Source organism: Motacilla alba, chromosome 12, assembly GCF_015832195.1.
Source record: "Motacilla alba alba isolate MOTALB_02 chromosome 12, Motacilla_alba_V1.0_pri, whole genome shotgun sequence".
Taxonomy (NCBI): Eukaryota; Metazoa; Chordata; class Aves; order Passeriformes; family Motacillidae; genus Motacilla; species Motacilla alba.
This window is the reverse complement of record NC_052027.1, coordinates 11,107,120-11,123,994: the sequence shown is the minus strand read 5'-3', so window position 1 is coordinate 11,123,994 and position 16,875 is coordinate 11,107,120. Positions and strand designations below refer to the sequence as shown.

The 16,875-nt window shown below is 40.9% G+C and overlaps 1 protein-coding gene across 7 annotated transcripts in view; it reads left to right on the top strand.

Annotated features, from left to right (window-relative positions):
- CHCHD6 (coiled-coil-helix-coiled-coil-helix domain containing 6) overlaps positions 1-16,875 on the top strand; it is a 109,899-nt gene that overhangs the window by 22,744 nt on the left and 70,280 nt on the right. For 5 of the 7 annotated variants that reach the window (XM_038148777.1, XM_038148778.1, XM_038148782.1 and 2 more), the window contains exons 5-6: positions 9,413-9,433; positions 14,791-14,874. The exons of 1 other annotated variant lie outside the window; for it this stretch is intronic. In XM_038148777.1, coding sequence (XP_038004705.1) covers positions 9,413-9,433; positions 14,791-14,874 — 105 coding nt within the window. The remainder of the gene's footprint in view (positions 1-9,412; positions 9,434-14,790; positions 14,875-16,875) is intronic. One more of the 7 variants, XM_038148781.1, reaches the window with a different exon arrangement.

The window sequence follows — 16,875 nt, the reverse complement described above, 5'->3', positions numbered from 1 at the left end:
CTGGGTCAGCATCAGGAGCTGGTTTAGGACAGCAGGTTCAGTGTATCATTCTGGCTTTTCTGTTTTCCCCATTTTCCAGCTTTTATAATTGAATGGTAAATCACTTGTTTTCCTCTGATCCTTTTATTTTGGAAGGCTCCAAGCGGTCTTGTATGGCTACTGTTGCCCTTTAAGGTGAAAATGAAACATTTTGTTCTATGGAACGAGCATGTCTAATAGTGCTTTAACAACCAAGTTAGCTTTTTGTCACTAGTTCTTGTGGCTGTTTTTTTATCCTCGTCCTCCTTGCTGTTTCCCTGGTGCACTTTGTCTTTACCCTGGTGCAGTAGCTGCTTTGTCCAGTGCTTAATTGATGGCATGTGAGCATGGCTGTCACATGAGGAAGTGATAATTTTCCTGATTGCTCTGAAGAGATATCAGAACTGCCAGCACCTCTGGCTTCCCAAACTGCCATTTATTGATACAGAGTCTGCACTTAGAAACCTGTTGGCAAAATGCAGAGTTTTCAGTAGTGTCTTAGAAATCAAAAGCTTCAGCCTCCATTTCTGTTTGGGCAGTGTCTGTTCTCCCCAAAAATGCTTTGAAAGCTTTGTTTTGTTATCAGAAACTGAGCTTTGGTTTCATGTTGCTTGTCCTTAGGATAATATTCCCTAGCTAAATGGGAACTCTGAACACTGATTAATTGAAGGACTTTTGAAATATGAATTTTTTTGTTCTTAAACTGTTTCAGTAGGATTTGTTTCTGTAGGGCTGTAGCAGCACACATGGCAAACTCTCCCTACAACACACTGCCACTGCCAAGGTGGCACCCGACAGACAAGTCCATAGCCTGCTGCTCAATGCTGTCAGGTGTGTACACTCCTTCTGTTGACACAAGGTGCAAATATCAACTCTTCATCAAGAAATGCCAAGGAAAAGTCATGCTTAAAGACTATGCAGTATTAGAGGTGATTTCTGTCTTTAACAACATGTCTAATTATCCCTCGCAGGGGAATGGTATGATACTCCAGTGATTTATCTTGAAAAAGAGTTTAAGGGTATTGGGTCAGCAGCTAGAGGTCAGTATTCAGAAAGTTGAGGTGTTTTGGAACAGAATATGCTGATGATCACCATTGTGTCAGTAGTTTGGATTACTGGGGACTGAGAATGGAAACTAAACCTTGCAATGGCTCTTTGTTTTGTAATAAAGGAAGATCTGGCTGTAACTTGTAATGTTACTTGAAAGAACAACCAGTGTTTTGGAGGGAGAAGTGAGTCTGCTTTTGTGTGTTGGTACCCTGTAGGAGGAGAAGGCAGTCTGCCTTTGTGTGTTGGTACCCTGTTTGGTGTGTGCATGTTTCTTCCCCAACACCATGTTAGTAGACCTTGTCCTTTTTACTTGGCAATTCCAGTGCTTGTGAGTTCAAGGTAGGCTTTTCTTCCTTGGGGGCTGTGGTCTGAAAAGGATCCTGCATTTACAGCTTGAGCTCTGTGACCAGTGTGAGGAGGAAGGTGGGGATGGAGGAAGGTCACTTCATCTGCTGCCTGTCTCATTTTTGTCAATGTAAAGAGCTTTACAGAGACAAGTAATATTTTGCAATTGAGTTTCTCTTTTAAAGACACTCTGATGCTAATGTTGATTTAATAAGGTTCTCTCGTTCTCTCTCCTTGCTTAATTTGAAACGTCTAATTTTGTGCTTCACAGTTCTGAACACAGAATTAGTGAGGGAAGAGGAGCCGGAGGCAGGAGGAGCAGAGTGCCACACCAGAAGTTGCCAGGGGAGATTGATTCAATAGAGTGAAAAGGTGCAAAAGGTTATATGTCCACAGTTCAGAGCAACGTGATGGTGGTACTAATGAGAAGAAGAGCTTGATCCTTTAAAATGTTTTAAGATCTCTGTGGGTGTATAACAAACATTAAATGGAAAAGGGAGCATTAGAGTGTTGGTTTCTTTGACTGGATTTTTCTTTTGATTTTATATGTATGTAATATATAATACATGACAGGCAGGAAGGATAATATTCTGAGATAAATAGACATTTTAAGGTTTTTATTTTAAAGGTTGTTTTGTTAAGAGTGGCATTTATTTTCAGAAATGTTGAGAGGTTATGAATGATTGTGAATTTGATCTGGCTAATTTATTTTAGCTGAACTTGAATGTGTGTTTTTCCTGCTAGAATTTTATGCTTGTGGAAGAAGCTATTGACAAGGACATTTAATTCCTTTGTCCTGGGGATAAATGTAAACTCCCCAAAACCACAGTGCCAAAAGATTATCTAAAATATTGTACAAATAATAGTGGTAGGGAAAACTTTTTCTTTGCCTTCTGCTTTGTTAGTGTGCCTTTCCTCTTCCTCATAGGAAACCACTGCTGTGCAATGGAGTTAAAGCCTAATTTGCCTCTTGCTTGAGTTGGATGACAGTTCTTCACACGACTGAGCGGACAGTGTAAAAAGAGTACAAGATGTGTTCAGCTTAGTTTTATGATAAGCTGCCAACATGCTTCTTTGAAAAGCTCATTAAATCGCAATTAAAAATTTTAAAGGAAAAAAATAGGCCATCCTAGTCAGTACTTGATAGATGAGATGAGTTGTGGTTTTCAGTGCTGGCCAGGGGCATGAGCTGCTTCTTGCAGTTGGAGCTCAGTGAAAGCTTTGGTGAAGTCTGACCACAGAATCACCAAAAAACAGCCGCCAGCACTGGAAACTGTGAGTGATGATCCTCTGCCTGGGCTTCTTTTATGCCTCTGGTCAGAGAGAAGTGTCTGCTTCCTGATTAAAGCTATGTATAAGACCCCCACCCCCCGTTCTTCTCACATTGTTTCTCGTAATAGGACCAGCTTTTACCAACTGCTTCTGCTGAATTTGATAGCTAACACTGGATTCTGCAGAGTTATCTCAAACATTTGGCTGGGGAGTGCACTTGACCATGCAGGCCTGCATAAGGAATAAAGCTTTAGGCCCAACTGTTAGTATAGATTCTAAAAGAAGCCTGACCCTGCCTTTGAGGGTTTCTTTTCTGCTGACTTTCAGTGCCTATAGTGACTGGACTCCAGGAATATTTATCAGATCACTTGCCTGTCTGGTTATTTCCAGTCTATTGCACTGGCCAACTTATTTGATCAATAAATCAATCAATCAACAGGTTCTTAAAATTACTTTCATTGACTTTGGAGGTGTAACATACAAAAAGAGTCTACAGAAAATAAATGATTGTATGTGTCCCAACTATAATTACAGAACAAACCGAGTGGAGATATGTTTGTAACTAGTATGTACTACAATAAATATAGCAATCTGTCTTTAGGGTTCTGTGATACTATGTTTTATTGACTCTTTAAATTTGCAGACTCACAGAACATGAATCTTGGCTCTCTCAGGTCATCTGACTACTATATTTAGAGCATACTCTATTTTAAAGCTAAATTTCAAGCTTCTTGCTTTTGATTAAAAGGTCCAGAAATAAATACTTCTCCAGTTCCTTAGCATGTGACATAATTTTTGAGCTTCAGGAGCTTAGCTGACAGCAAAATGCTTTCTTTTCCTAAGAAAAATTTCTCAGACTGCTTAACTCTTCCTGCTGCACCCGGTCTATGCCACCATCTTCTTGACAATAGCAACACCTGGTTCATGATCCTTGTTGATAGACTTCCAGGTACTGCTCCTTCAAAGAAAGAGAAAATGCTCTCCTCCTCAATTTTCCAAGCCATCTGCCTTAAGCAAGAGTGTTGCATTGCCCAGTAAATGGTCATTGAATCAGCTTTGAATTCTTGCAGTTTTTAAAAACATTAAGCACTTGCACAGTGGGAAAACTGCTCTTTGCAAATTGTCCTATCAAATGGAAATCAAAATTTTGCTGGCAGTGACATAGATTTTTGAGTTGCTCTTGATTCAATCATGCCTTGGAGATTGCAATGTAAAAATAAAGAATGCAGTTTTACAATAGCCTGAAATCCTTGTTGTTGCTGAATCTACACTCTTCTTTTTGCAGATGATTTCATTATGATATACTTGGACTTCATTAAAAGATGCAACCTTGCAGCGTTTTCTCTTATCGCAGCCTTGAGAGGAGCCAGGGTGTGTGTGTTTGAGAGCCAGTATATTCTCTTCCTAAAACACACAGTGGCTTGCAAGTGCTTTGGAAGCAAAGATCAGAGTCTCTAGTGGACATTTTGTCTGTAGCTCAAAACCACAACTTAATTGACAGCCTTTTCATAACACTGATTGTGGGTTAGGATGTAGGGGAATGCTGCAGGTGAAGATGGAGGGACCTTTGCAAAATTGGTTGTAGGGAAATTTAATACTGACTGCCTGTGTGTCTTAAGTGATTGGAGAAATAAGGGAGGTGGAGATCAAGTTCCTCACTTCTGTGCTTTTAATTTCCTGGGTAGTCTCTGATTATTCTTTCCATGTGTTTTTACTTCTTAGGTAACACCTTACTACAGGTGTGATTATGTATGTGGACTACCCCAGATCATTTATTTTGAGTCCCCTATGCTTTATGTGGTCCTTCCAGCAAGGCTTTGGAATCCACATGATTTATACTAAATGTTAACTACTGTATGTCTTTCCCACACGCACCTTGGCAAGTTGGTAGCTTGGAATCTGCCCCCAGAATGATACTGACCCTGTAAGGCTGTGTACAGTGTGCTTTGTGTATGTCTGGGATGAAGGAGCAGGGAAAAGAGGAAAACTTAGAAGGCTGTCAAAGGGGTAAAAACAAACTGTGTTTCTTGAAAGTGCACCTGAATCTCCACCTGTTGAAGAATTCATAGACAGACAGAGGGTGCATGACCATGGCTGAAGGCTTTCAAGCGTTTTCTTACGCAAGTATGTAATTACGACAATCTCTCTGTATTAAATAGCAGCCCCAAAGTCAACTGCATTTCTTTTAAACTGTATAGTATTTACAATAATAACTTTTAAATTTAAAAAACAAGGTTCTAATCTGGTGGCAGGAAATTTGTATTCATATAACTATGCTGGCCTGTATCTACTGGCTGAGCCTACAAATACCTGTTTTGTTCAGGGTCAGGTAAAAAATGTGTGTAGTGTCTGAGAGCAAATGTGGTAAGGGAATTCCATCTGAATACACAGGGTTCATAAATTTTACTGCTTGGAGGCACATGAGTTGATTATGAATGCCATCTTGATTTTTTTCAAAACAGTGGTGGTGTGTGAGGTACTATGTTTGACTCCAAAGCTAATATATTTGGTATTTAGGAATCTGGCAGGAGAGAGCTCTGTCCCCCTGTGCAGGCACAGCAATGAGATTGGGATGTAGGCATGCATAACTGTTATTTTCCCCCGTCTGTCCTATCCCTAGAAAGCCATATGCCACCCTTAGGCTAGTGTAATGGGAGTCTGCATTAATGATTATGAGCTAGAAATAATCCAAGAAGAGTTGAGTGGCCTTCGTTTCTAGCTTTACAAGAAATACCTCATTGACTCAGTCTGAAATATATTCTGGGATCAAAAGTCATAATTAATACAAAATTTCATTATGCCCTTTCTTGAAGTTTTGGTTGTTGGTTTGTTTTTCTTGTCCTAAATTGGTCGGGGACTTGGAGATTCTTAAGTCTAATAGGCAGAGTAGGAAATCAAGCAAGAAGGTAAAAATTTAGAGCAAGTTGTTGACTCACCTACTATCAGAAATAAGCATCTTGAGCATACATCTCTAGAGAACCTATGCTCTGCAAGATTTCTAAAACCATTGAATGCCTTGTCCGTTGGCAGCCTGCAAAAAGAAAACTGTATGTGTGCATGTGTAGAAGTGGTGATGGGAAAAGGAGAATGTGGAAATGGGCTAGAGTATTAAAGCAAGCAATGAAAGCAGATGGTTTACTTTGGATTTTATAAAATAGGTTTCTCTTAATTTTGTTTTAAATGAAAACCATGAACCATCACGATTGCAAACCTGTTTGTAGCTGTGCCATAAGTATTAGGATGCAGTTGTCCCTGAATCATAAAAGGGCCAAGGTTTTTTTGGCTGCTTCCCATCTTCATGTTTATAGAATTGTGTATGGTCTGTATGCATTAGAGTTAAGCAATTTCATCACAGCCTTTCCTCAAAATTGATTGCTGTTCAGTGACTCTTCCTTCTCCCTCTCCATTGTCAGTTGGTTACATCTCAGACTCTCATTCCATTTAATATTGATACTGCTTCAATTTTTCACTAAACTGGAAGAGTTGAAGAGTCTGGAGTGGATACTGAATGTCTAGATATATTCTTTAAATACTTGAATTCCTATCATTGTGGACCATGATAAATTTAGAGCTGGATTACTGCTTTTAGAAGAAGTGACTGTTTGCTCATTCAGTGATGAAGTCTGGTCATCAAGATGTTGGAATATGTGCTGCTGCAGAGTTCTTCAGATACTGACATGTAAAAGTTGTTGCCAACAGCTGCCTTGGGTTTTGGGCACCTGCTGCCTCTCATTTCTCGCATCTCCCACTCTATCTTCCGCTCCTGAAGCTGGCAGTGCCCCTAAAAATACTTTCTGTTGAGTTCTTAAGTAGGAGATCTCTACCAAGCTGGTAGTCTGGATTCCTGAGTCATTGGTCACACTGCAGTGCAATCTGTTCTGTGACAGAGTTCTTGACTGTGGCAAGGAAATGGACTTCAGGGGGAAGCTGGTTGCAGTGAGGTGACAAAGGCATTGTCCTTCCAAAGGCTGCTGCCCTGTGCTGGTCCTTCCTCCCCCCCCCCATTCACACAGCTGTGTTTTGATTGCTCACTGCCATTTTTACATTTCCCTGGAGTGTGACAGACTTGAGTGGTGTGCATGATGTGTAAGGGTGATGTAGTGTAGTGAGTCTGGGAGAAGTTGCTGGGAATTGCCCTTATGAGTGAAATATTATTTTGGCTCTGTTTTCTTGATGCCATTGGAAGTTGGACTGTTGATAACATACGTGGGAAGGCAGCCCCTGCCTGAATAATCAATGCTCAAATGTGGAATTTGCAGAAGCACAGATGTATTACTTGTGTAGTTCCCATATCCAGCCAGTGTTCTCCAAGTGTCTGCATGAATCCCTCGGACAGAGGCTGCTGCTTTGGCCTGAGATCCTCTTTCAGTAACCTTTTCTTTCTGATACAGTTAAGAGGAATATCTTAGTAGGGTTTTGACCTCAAGCAATTAAGTCCAAAATTTATTCTGGTTGCTGTGGTTGCTGTCCAGTGGGTTACCTGGAAGAGAAAAAAAATCTTTTCAACAGACGAGTTCAGAAGTATTGACCAAGGGTGTTGAAAGATGACTTGTATCCCAGGGCTGGAATTATAAAACTTGTAAACTGCTATCTGGGAGCTGGAAGTGAAGCTCACTTAGGGAGCAAGGAAACCAGATATTGCTCACTTCTTAAACAGATTGCTTAAACTTCAGAAAGATTAATGGACAGGCTGTCTCTCTTGTTATCAAGACTGTTAAATGCAGGTCTGCAAAGAGATCTTGGCACATGCTTAGAAGTTAACAAAACTTAAACCAGTAGCCCTCTTGAGTTTTCCTTTTCTTGATTATTTTATTAGTGTACTTTATTTAGTCAGGTTTTTTGTTTTTTTCCAGTGCAGCAGTATGTACTACTACACATTCTAATTTCCCTGTTTCCATTCAGTGGAGTGTATCTGTTCCTATTCTTGGAGTAATAATTTTTCCCTCTCCTGAAGGTTGACAGAATTAGGGTATTGGCAGTACTGCAGAAGAGATGTCTGTGATTAGTAAGAGTGTTATATTCTCCTAAACCCTGGTTCTGCTGCTGTGCATTGTATTTTATGGGACACATATTGGTGATAGGGCTGTTCCTTTTCCTTGCTCTCACTTCTCAGCCCTGTCCAGTGCCAGTGAGTTAGTACCTTTTGTTTATTTTGTCATGTCAGTGTTTGTCCACCAGCAATGTGTCAGTTCATGGCTCAGGCACCCAGGGATGACAGATGTACATCCAGTAAAGAGTTAGTGGTGTGCATGACCTACCTGCTGAAATAATAGCAGCCACCATGAAGAGTGCTGTGTTCCTCCTGTCCATCTGCTGAGGATGGACAGATCTGTAATTGCTAAAATGTAAAAACAAAATGAAGCGCATCTGTCCTGACTGTAAAAATCATCGGGAAGAAAAATGTTATTCAAATCAGGCTTTTGTCAAGGTTGGTCAGTGATTACCAGTACACCTGTTGTGTATTGGTTTGTTTGGCCAAGGACTTAATGCTGCTATGTCAAACCTATCTGCAGAAAGGGGGAATTGGCTTCCCTCAGTTGAAATGTAGATGTTCAGTTCCAACCCTCTAGGCTGGTGCAAAGGATGAGGATGGACGACACACATATAAGATAAAACATCATCCCTCAGTTACATGAAGTAGTCTCTGTGTGCCATTAAAATGATGGCAGATCCCATAAAAACATTACCCTCCACCGTCTGCTCCCTCTGGCAGTGAACTATGACCAAGAGAAAGTTCCTTGTGCCCTATCAACTCCCCTCAAATAAATAATCATAATGAAAAAAGGCCAGCCATTCTGAAGTTCCTGCATAGCCAATGTGCTGCTGATTGAAGGTAGCCCTGAGAGGCAGGGAAGGCTTGCAGCCCTTGACAGCAAATGAGAGCTGTGCCTGCCTCATAAATGCCTTGGCTTCAAAAGGAGGTGGTTATGGGCATGAAATGTTTATCATCTTGTACTTGCTTTGCTGCTGCTGGCTTGCTGTGTAAGTGAAAAGTAGTAACAAGTAAAGGAGAGGCAATACTGCAGCCTGTTTTATCTGCTTGTCTGCATACTTAAATAGGCTTGTGGGCAAAAGAAAAGGAGCAGGTGGAGACAGCTTGGCTTTGACAGAGGTTTGGACTGTGCATTCAAGAGGTTTTCAGTTGCCTATGAAGAAGAATCTGGTTGGGAACTTGATCAGTCAACTGGCTTTCTGTTGGAAATCACTCTGAAATTGTCCATGGCCGAAGATGACTTGCTATGTAGGTCAGCTTGTGCATTCAGAAATGCCCTTTAGAAGATGACTTGTTCTTGGCATGTAATTGGAAGCAGCACAGTTGTTGACCACCTCCTTTTGAGTCTGCCCAGCTCTGGCACCTTCACTGGAGCATGTTGTGTATCAGCATCTCCTGCACTGTGCAGCACCTTGCATGGCTCCCTGGGACTGGCTGTTTCCCAGCTTCCTGTGCTTAGCTCCCACCCTAAATGGGGGTCCTGCAGCAGGCTACGGGGGCTTTGCTCTGGTTTTGGTTTAGGGGGTGCATGTGCTTTTGTTTTGCTTTAGCAGCACAGTTCCCAACAGGGGACAGCACTGCATTGCTTAAGATGCTTGTCATTTTAAAGGAACTTTTCTAAACTTGTCATCTTAAAAGCTATAGTGCACAGCAGCAGGCAGCCTCCAAAAATCACTGATTTCTCTTTTTCTTCTCTTTCCCTTCCTTTCTATCTTGTGCTGTCTTTATTCCAAGCCTGTGGATTTGGATGCCTGGGTAAGCTCTCTTTTTTGTCTGGATCTTGCTTATTCCAAGTGTCATGTTGTTACTGTGCATGTACAGATTGTTATTGCTGAGCACAGATGCAGGATTTTATTTTCTGTCATTACATTTTAAAAGGTGTTCAGCTAGAAAATTGCATATTATTTCCTCCATAAAGATTTTCACTGATTCCTTTTGTGTAGCTTACAGCTGCTGAAACCAAACTTGATCTGGTGATATGTATTGTTGGCTAAGAGAGTAGCAGAAACAGGAGGAAATGAAGGTTATATCAGTAATGCTTTTTAAGGCCATGGGTTTCATCTGGTCTCTAAAATAAAGCCTGGTCACCTGCCTTCAATAGAATGAAAGGTAGGACAAAAAGCCAGTGATTTTGTAGGCCCCATGTCTGGAATAGTGATTGCAGACAGCTCCATGGTAATGGTGGTATTTCTGCTGATGCCAGTGGAGGTTGAGTCAAGGCTCCCCCATGGCTACTTGCTTGGTACAAGCCTCCCTGTAAAGTTCTGCTATTCAGTCTTGGGCATGAAGTACACAAATTGCCCCTTACTATTTCAGTGTTGCCCTTTCAGCTCTGCCATTCCCTTTAGACTTGGCCAGGAACACGCCAGCTAGCTAATTTTGGAGTTGGCTCTGTTCTTTAGTGAATTTCTGTCAATTCCTTCTTCTCATCTTGGAGTCCTTAATAGCATTTGTTTTTCTCCCCTGCCACCTGGACTGCTACCAGGACTGGAAGAGACTTGGGAGAGCACGAGGTATTAGAATTTGCAGTTGTTAAAAGTGGCAAGCTGAGGTGCCCAGCTGAAACATCTCTGCTGTGCTGCTGCAGAGATGTAGCTGTGTACCTTTGGGGAAAGCTGATAACTCCTCTCAGCAAAGACAGGATGATGCAGAAACTAGGCATTTGATAGACTTGAGATCCTTTGCTTTTTCCTTGTAGCTTATTTCCCTGTGTTGCTTCTGACTGATTATCTAGGCATCATCTTGCTAGTTTGTCTGTGAGTGGTGGAAGTGCTTTGCCAAGAAGATAAATATTTTTGCAGTAATCTTGCCAAGTGCTGTGACTTGCTTTTAGGAAGTATTCATAGGCTGAGGTTTGGACCTTTCCTTCTAGCCTGACTTGCCCTTTGTGGAGAGAGAGTTTTTGGGTTTTCTGTCCTCCAGGAGAGTCTTCTTAAATCCCAGAACCCAAACAGTATTGAGGAGAGAGACAGCCTGGTAGTAGCTGTCAGCCTGTGGGCTGTGCTAATACTGCACTTTATTCCTGGGTGCCACATTCCTTACTGTCATCTGACCCTGCCAATAAGCCCTTTTTTTTTTTTTTTCCCAAACAGATTTCTGCCCTAGTTTTCATGTTTAACAAGGTGATGAGGTGGGACTGTGATTAAAAATAATAAAAGTGTGGTAATACTTTGGGGTGCAACAAAGCCAAAGCTAATCTGGAAGTGGTTATAGCTAGAGTGAAGCCCAGCTCTAGATCAGTTGCACAGTCTGATGTGTGGCATGTTGGTGTCAGTTCAGGACATGGCTGAGAGTGTCTGGTTTTGTTCTTAGAGAATGAACCAATAATATTTCATTACCTCAATTAGGAGCTTGTAAAATATTTCTTTTGGCCTGTCTGTCAGCTCTCAGGCCAGTGCTTGACTCCTTTAGTTGAGCCAGTATATAATGTATAGCTTTAGAAATGTGCTTGCACAGTTTGTTTCTAAATGGGTTACTTGATAAAGGGAGAGAAGGAGGCAGAGAATCACATAACTCTGCCCTGGCTCTTTGTCACTGTTCAAGGCAGCACTGAGATAACCTGAAAAACCTTGGGTTGCAGAAAAAATGTGAAGATAAAGCAGAGGGAAAATTTGAAAGAGCACCCAACCAGTCCATGGATCCATGCCCATGGAAGCTGTAGCAGCATGTTAGTAGTATGCCTTTGCTGTCCTTTTTTAGGAATATAATCCTTGTAAGTTCTGACACCATCACAGGGGATTCTTGAGCATTTCTTGAATACATCCTATACCTAGCTTTTGGACAGAGGGCAATGGCCAATTGCATACATGTTCTTTTATAGATAAATCCCCTTTTCTAAGTTTTGGGTGCCTTTCTTTTGTTTTATAGCTGAGTATGCCTTTTCTTCCCTGTCTCTCTTTTGAGTCTGTGTTCATACTTCTTGGACATCACACTGTGTTCTGCACATCCTAGATGTCATCTCTGGGCTTTGGTCACCTCTTGCACAATATTTTCCAGCTCCAGTGTAGTTGTGCAGCTTGGAAGTGAAACGCAGCTTTCTGATATCTGATTTTCAAATCAGTGTATTATCATGCATGTTTTCCCTTCTCCTTCCTCTTTTAGTTCTAAAGGCCTTTTTTCAAAAAGTCTATTGATGCTTTGTTTGGCACTGGCAATCTCAACCCCCTGTGAAATTGTAATCATAGCAGCCAGTTCTGTCTGGGACATCACAGGCTTCTGACTTCAGGTAGGGAATAAGCAGCAGGACTAGAGGAACTCTTAATAAATATCCTATATTCATTCAAAATGTCCCTAGTTGCCTAACCCAGTTTGGAACAGTGAATATTTCAGATGACACATGCTCTACTATACCGTTTGTACTTCAATCATCATAAAGTGTACTAAAGTTTTTAGTAATAACAGCTGGGGATAGAGGGAAGCAGAAAGCAACTTTGAAGCAGATCTGTCACAAATAAGAGTGTTTCTCTGCATACTTCAAGGCACTGAAACAGCAGCAGCTCTTGAAAACAAGCAAGGCATTGAAAATATGTTTGTGTTGCAAGTACAAGGTTTCTCTGTAACCCCTAGTTCATCATGCATTATGGGTGATAAGTGGGACAATGGGGGATAATATGGGAGAAATCACTTTCAGGGAAGAATGGGGAGTACTCTGATGTTACAGTCTGCAGTTAGGAGATCCAGTTTTGGTTCTTTGACCTCAGTTTTGCAAGACCCTGGGGAAATGACTAACAGAATTCCTGTGTGCTGCGGGGTGCATGGCTGTGGAGGCATTTTTCACTGCCAGCTCCATTGAGGTCAGCTTGGCCGTCCATGGGTTGTCATTGTGCAGAGCAGCACACCTCTAAGGTGTCTGCATCTCAGCACCCTACTTGAGAGATTAGGTATTTGGTTTGTGTTCCCTTCCAGAGGGGTTGTAAGGATAAATGTGCTGGATTTCTTGGTGCATGATGTCAGGCAAACTCACAGGTTGGAAAGTTGAGTGAGTGTGTGGGTTTGGGATCCATGTATTGCCAGAAACAGAATAAAGCCTCTTGAGCACCGGTATTGTTACATGTATTGATTTTGTACTTCCAGAATATCCACTATCCCAGGAGACTAGCACAAATACATAATTGTCTAGATTAAACAGAAACTTTCTTGAGTTTATAAGAATTTATTATTTGACTCTTTTTTTTTCCTGTTTTTTCGTCCATCATATGATGCAGCTTCCATCTGAATCATGCAGAGAGATCAATATTGTCTTACTCTTCTTTCTCTTCCTTACTTATTTTCCCCTTAAAGAAATACAAGTTACTTGTGGAGTAATCTGATTTTATGGGTGTTATGCAGAAAACCTGCAGGAGAATCGGGGTGTTTTGGTCATCCACCAGACCACCCCACCTTCTTGTATCTGCTTCATTTTATTTGAAATTGCTTAGTTCTTTTCTGTGTAGAAGATTGGTTCAGAGGAACTGCTATGGTTCTCTTACCAGGAAATGGTTATAATTCTGGCACTTACCAAGTACCCATCAGTGCTCCTATTGTTGCTGTGATATCTCTTTTGTCAGGCTGCATGTGTGGGGCAGCTTATTCTCATCCCTCTCCTCATCCTGTTCCAGCAGGTGGGAGGTAGTATAGCAGCTATAGGTTAAAGCACAGCCAGAGATGTCGCTTTTAATCAAGATCCTTTGAGACAGAGAAGATCTAGTTATGAGTCTCTACTGCTTGTGCCTTATCCTGGCCCTGTTTTCTGGGATAGCAAACGTGGAAACCAAAATATTTCTTTTTCTTTAAAAACAAACAAAGAAACCCACATCACCACCACACCCCTACAATCTTCCTATTTCATATAATCCTTTTCTTGCTTGCTTATCAACCACCCTCACTGCCTAGATTAAAATCTTTTCTAAGCCCTATTATACCACTGTATTTCCATCAGCAGGGGAGCAGAAAGAAGGACATGCACAGCAACTTGCTTTCAGATGTAATTTTTCTCGTTAGCAATGGCTTTTGGCCATAAAATGACAGGTCTGAGCCCACGGGGATATTTCTGTCCCAGCTGCTTAATCATGTTGGACCAGCATTTTCTGTGGTTGTGCCATCATTAGAAGAGAATGTTAAGAGAATGTTGCTGGGATGCTATGGCTTGGCAGGGTTTGTGTCCATGTTAAGCAGGCTAATCATTCTGGTTTTGAAAGGTCTTCTGCCTGCTGTTAACTTCTGTGGCCTCAGAGATTTTGAGGTGGGATGGGGGATGTAGAACAACTGCCATTTTTTCTTGATTTTGTTGCTTGTTATTTTTAAACTTGAGAAATTTGATTTAGTTCCATCAATGTCATGTTTTCTTAATGCTAGTTCAGTTTAGGGGTGGGAATATAATTAAGTGGTGCTGGCTGTAAGGAGCTAGAAGGCTACAGCTGTTGCTGTGCCCACACAAACTTTTTAATTGAGCACTCTTTAGTTGATGAATACCAGATTTTACTATTTTGATAGTGCCATGCTTATAATTTGTAAGATAGAAGATAAATTCTTTGACAGCCGTCTTCCCTCTTGCAGCACCAGCCAGAGGATCTCCGGGGGTACTGATGGGGAATGCATGGAGAGCACGTGGAGAGAGTACTTAATTATCTGGATAGTCCTATATATGTCTGTTGTAGGGAAGTATTTAATCCTTAGAAGCTTTTGGACACTCCAAGGGGCAAGGGTTTATAAAGAGGAGGATCTGAGGGGATTTGGTTGGTTTTTTTTAAGATAAGGGGAAAAACATTTGAGTAATGACTGTCATGATTCATGGAAAAACAGACATGGATAAGATGGAGTTCTGAAAAAGAGAATGGGAAAGTGTCACCTTTCTGTGATTATATGTTTTCATTTAACAAGAAGTGTAAAACCAAGGGTTTGAGTTTGAGTAGGATGCTAATAAGAGCATTTCAAACGTTGGGGGATAACCCAAAACGAGCTGCAATTCTTAAGGTACGTAGTTCCACTGAGGGGGATCCCATCCACGAGTCCTGAGCAGTGATTTTTTTTTTTTTTTTTGTCCCTTCTAGTCTGCATCTCATGTGCTTTCCTTGCACTGCATTGTTTATTTTTAATTTCTTCTTCTACTGCTGCTGTTTTGTTGTCTTTGCCAGGCTGTGGAGCTGCAAGGCTGGGAGGCAGACCTGAAGCGACAAGAGGCCTTCTATCAAGAGCAGTTGGCCCGCATTGAGAAGAAGGTAAGGCTGAGTTGTCTTTATTTCTGGCCCCTGCAGGGGTAGGACACGGATCTGTGTGGATCCAAAAGATACAGAACCAAGATGTGTTGTGCTGCAACCTGGAACTGTCAGCTGACAGCATCTTATCTGCCCCTCACCCCTTACATAAGTGATGAAAAAGCTGGACAAATCTTTTGAGCAATTTGTGTTTGAAAAATAAAGGTTTTTTTTTAACTGGATGATTTTTAAAAAGGATTTCTGGTAGTTCAAACTCTATTATCTTTTTTACCATGGGATTTAGGTGAAAGCCAAATTGAAAAAACAAACAAGTGCCCTGATTTTTATTCCTTTTGTTAAAAATCCTTTCCTTAATAAAAAAAGTAATCAACCACTACAACATAAATTTTGCTATAAATATGAATTAAAGTTGTATTAACGATTTTTCTCTGGGGAGCCTAACAGTTCAAAGAGTGGTGCTGCAGTACACTGCCTGCTTCTTGGTGGATAAGCCTTTGAAATAAACGTGATTTAAAGAGACACTGTCAAGCATCTTTTAAGCCTGAAATGACCTTTGAAAATCCATTTAGGGATTTGAATCTCTCCCCTAAACGTGGGATTTGCTTCTCTGTTTAATTGTTTACCATGATGAGTTTTTAAAAATTGATGCCATAAAACTAGGAGCAGCCGTGCTGTTCCTTATGAACTAATGTGTTCTTCACTTCTTGGCAAAATGAAATAATGTTATAAGTAGTCTTTATTTTTTAATAAATGTGGAGAATAATCTTCTCCAATTTGAAGCAATTAGACCTCCTGACAGGGAGTTGCATACATTCGACTTGTAGTTGTGTTATGTGACTAAAAAGTAGTGCAAACAATGAACAGAGTGGGTTGTAAAGAGACTGAGAAATCAATCAGTTTTACTACCAATATGTAGCAGGATGGTGAGTATGGAACATGGGAAAACTGTAGATTATAGAAACGGTAGGGAGCTGTTGGCATATCTATTCCTCTTTTCATTCCCTCCTACTGTATGACTGTCCGTGCTGCATTTTTGAGCCATCAGTGGTAAAACATGCCTGTGAGCAAATTCACACGATACAATTTTGCAACACTTTAATCCGTGCAATTCATTAAAAATAAACTATTAAAACTACCACTCAGTGTTGCATTTGTATTTTAAATTCTATTTCTAGATAATGGGGATTGTTCAGTGAAATTGCAAACAATCTAGCAGCTATCGTTCTAATTATCACAGTTGTCCATATGTTCATAGGCAAAGGGAATTTTTGCAATTTCTTGATCCCATGCTGTTTGCTTCTATTATGTTCTTCTCGCCGGATCTGGTTTCGTGAAGCGGAAATTACAGGGGAAACCTGTGAGTGTGTCCTTTGTGGACAGTGGAGTGGGGAGAAGTCTGTCTCTCCCCAGTCTCCCTCTGGGGAGAGGCTTCATTGTCCTCTTTTTGAAATCTTTTGTTGTCATTTGTGTTTTCAAGTCCATGTCCCTTGCTACAGGAACACCTTTATAAACAACGTGATAGTGCAGGATCTTCTTGGGGGAGTAAGGTGAGCTGCCCATAGTCCTGGTCAAACTGCAGAGCTACAGAGAAACTATCTTCTAGTTGTTACGTGTATAAAAGCAAATAGATAAAAGAACGGGTTTTCATTCCTGTCTTGAAACCCTGGATAGTTTCTGACCCTTAAAGGCTAGCATTTTGCTGGTAATAAAATAGAAGAATGTCTCCAACCGTTAGTCTGGATTGGAGTGGGAGGTGGTGGGGGATAGAAGGGAAAGGAGAGAAATGTACTTGAAACAGTGTAATAAAGCTTAATTGTATTAGTTTTGAAAAAGGTTTTTGATCTTCTCTGAGGATAATTTTATTCCTATAATGGTTGGAAAGATGGAAAATGCAGCACAGAACAATCTTTTTTTATTAGCTGTTGCTTTTATATAATTCTGCTTTTATTTGTTGAATACACGCAGACCTTGACATTTATTTATATATTTTTCCTTCCGCTGTGC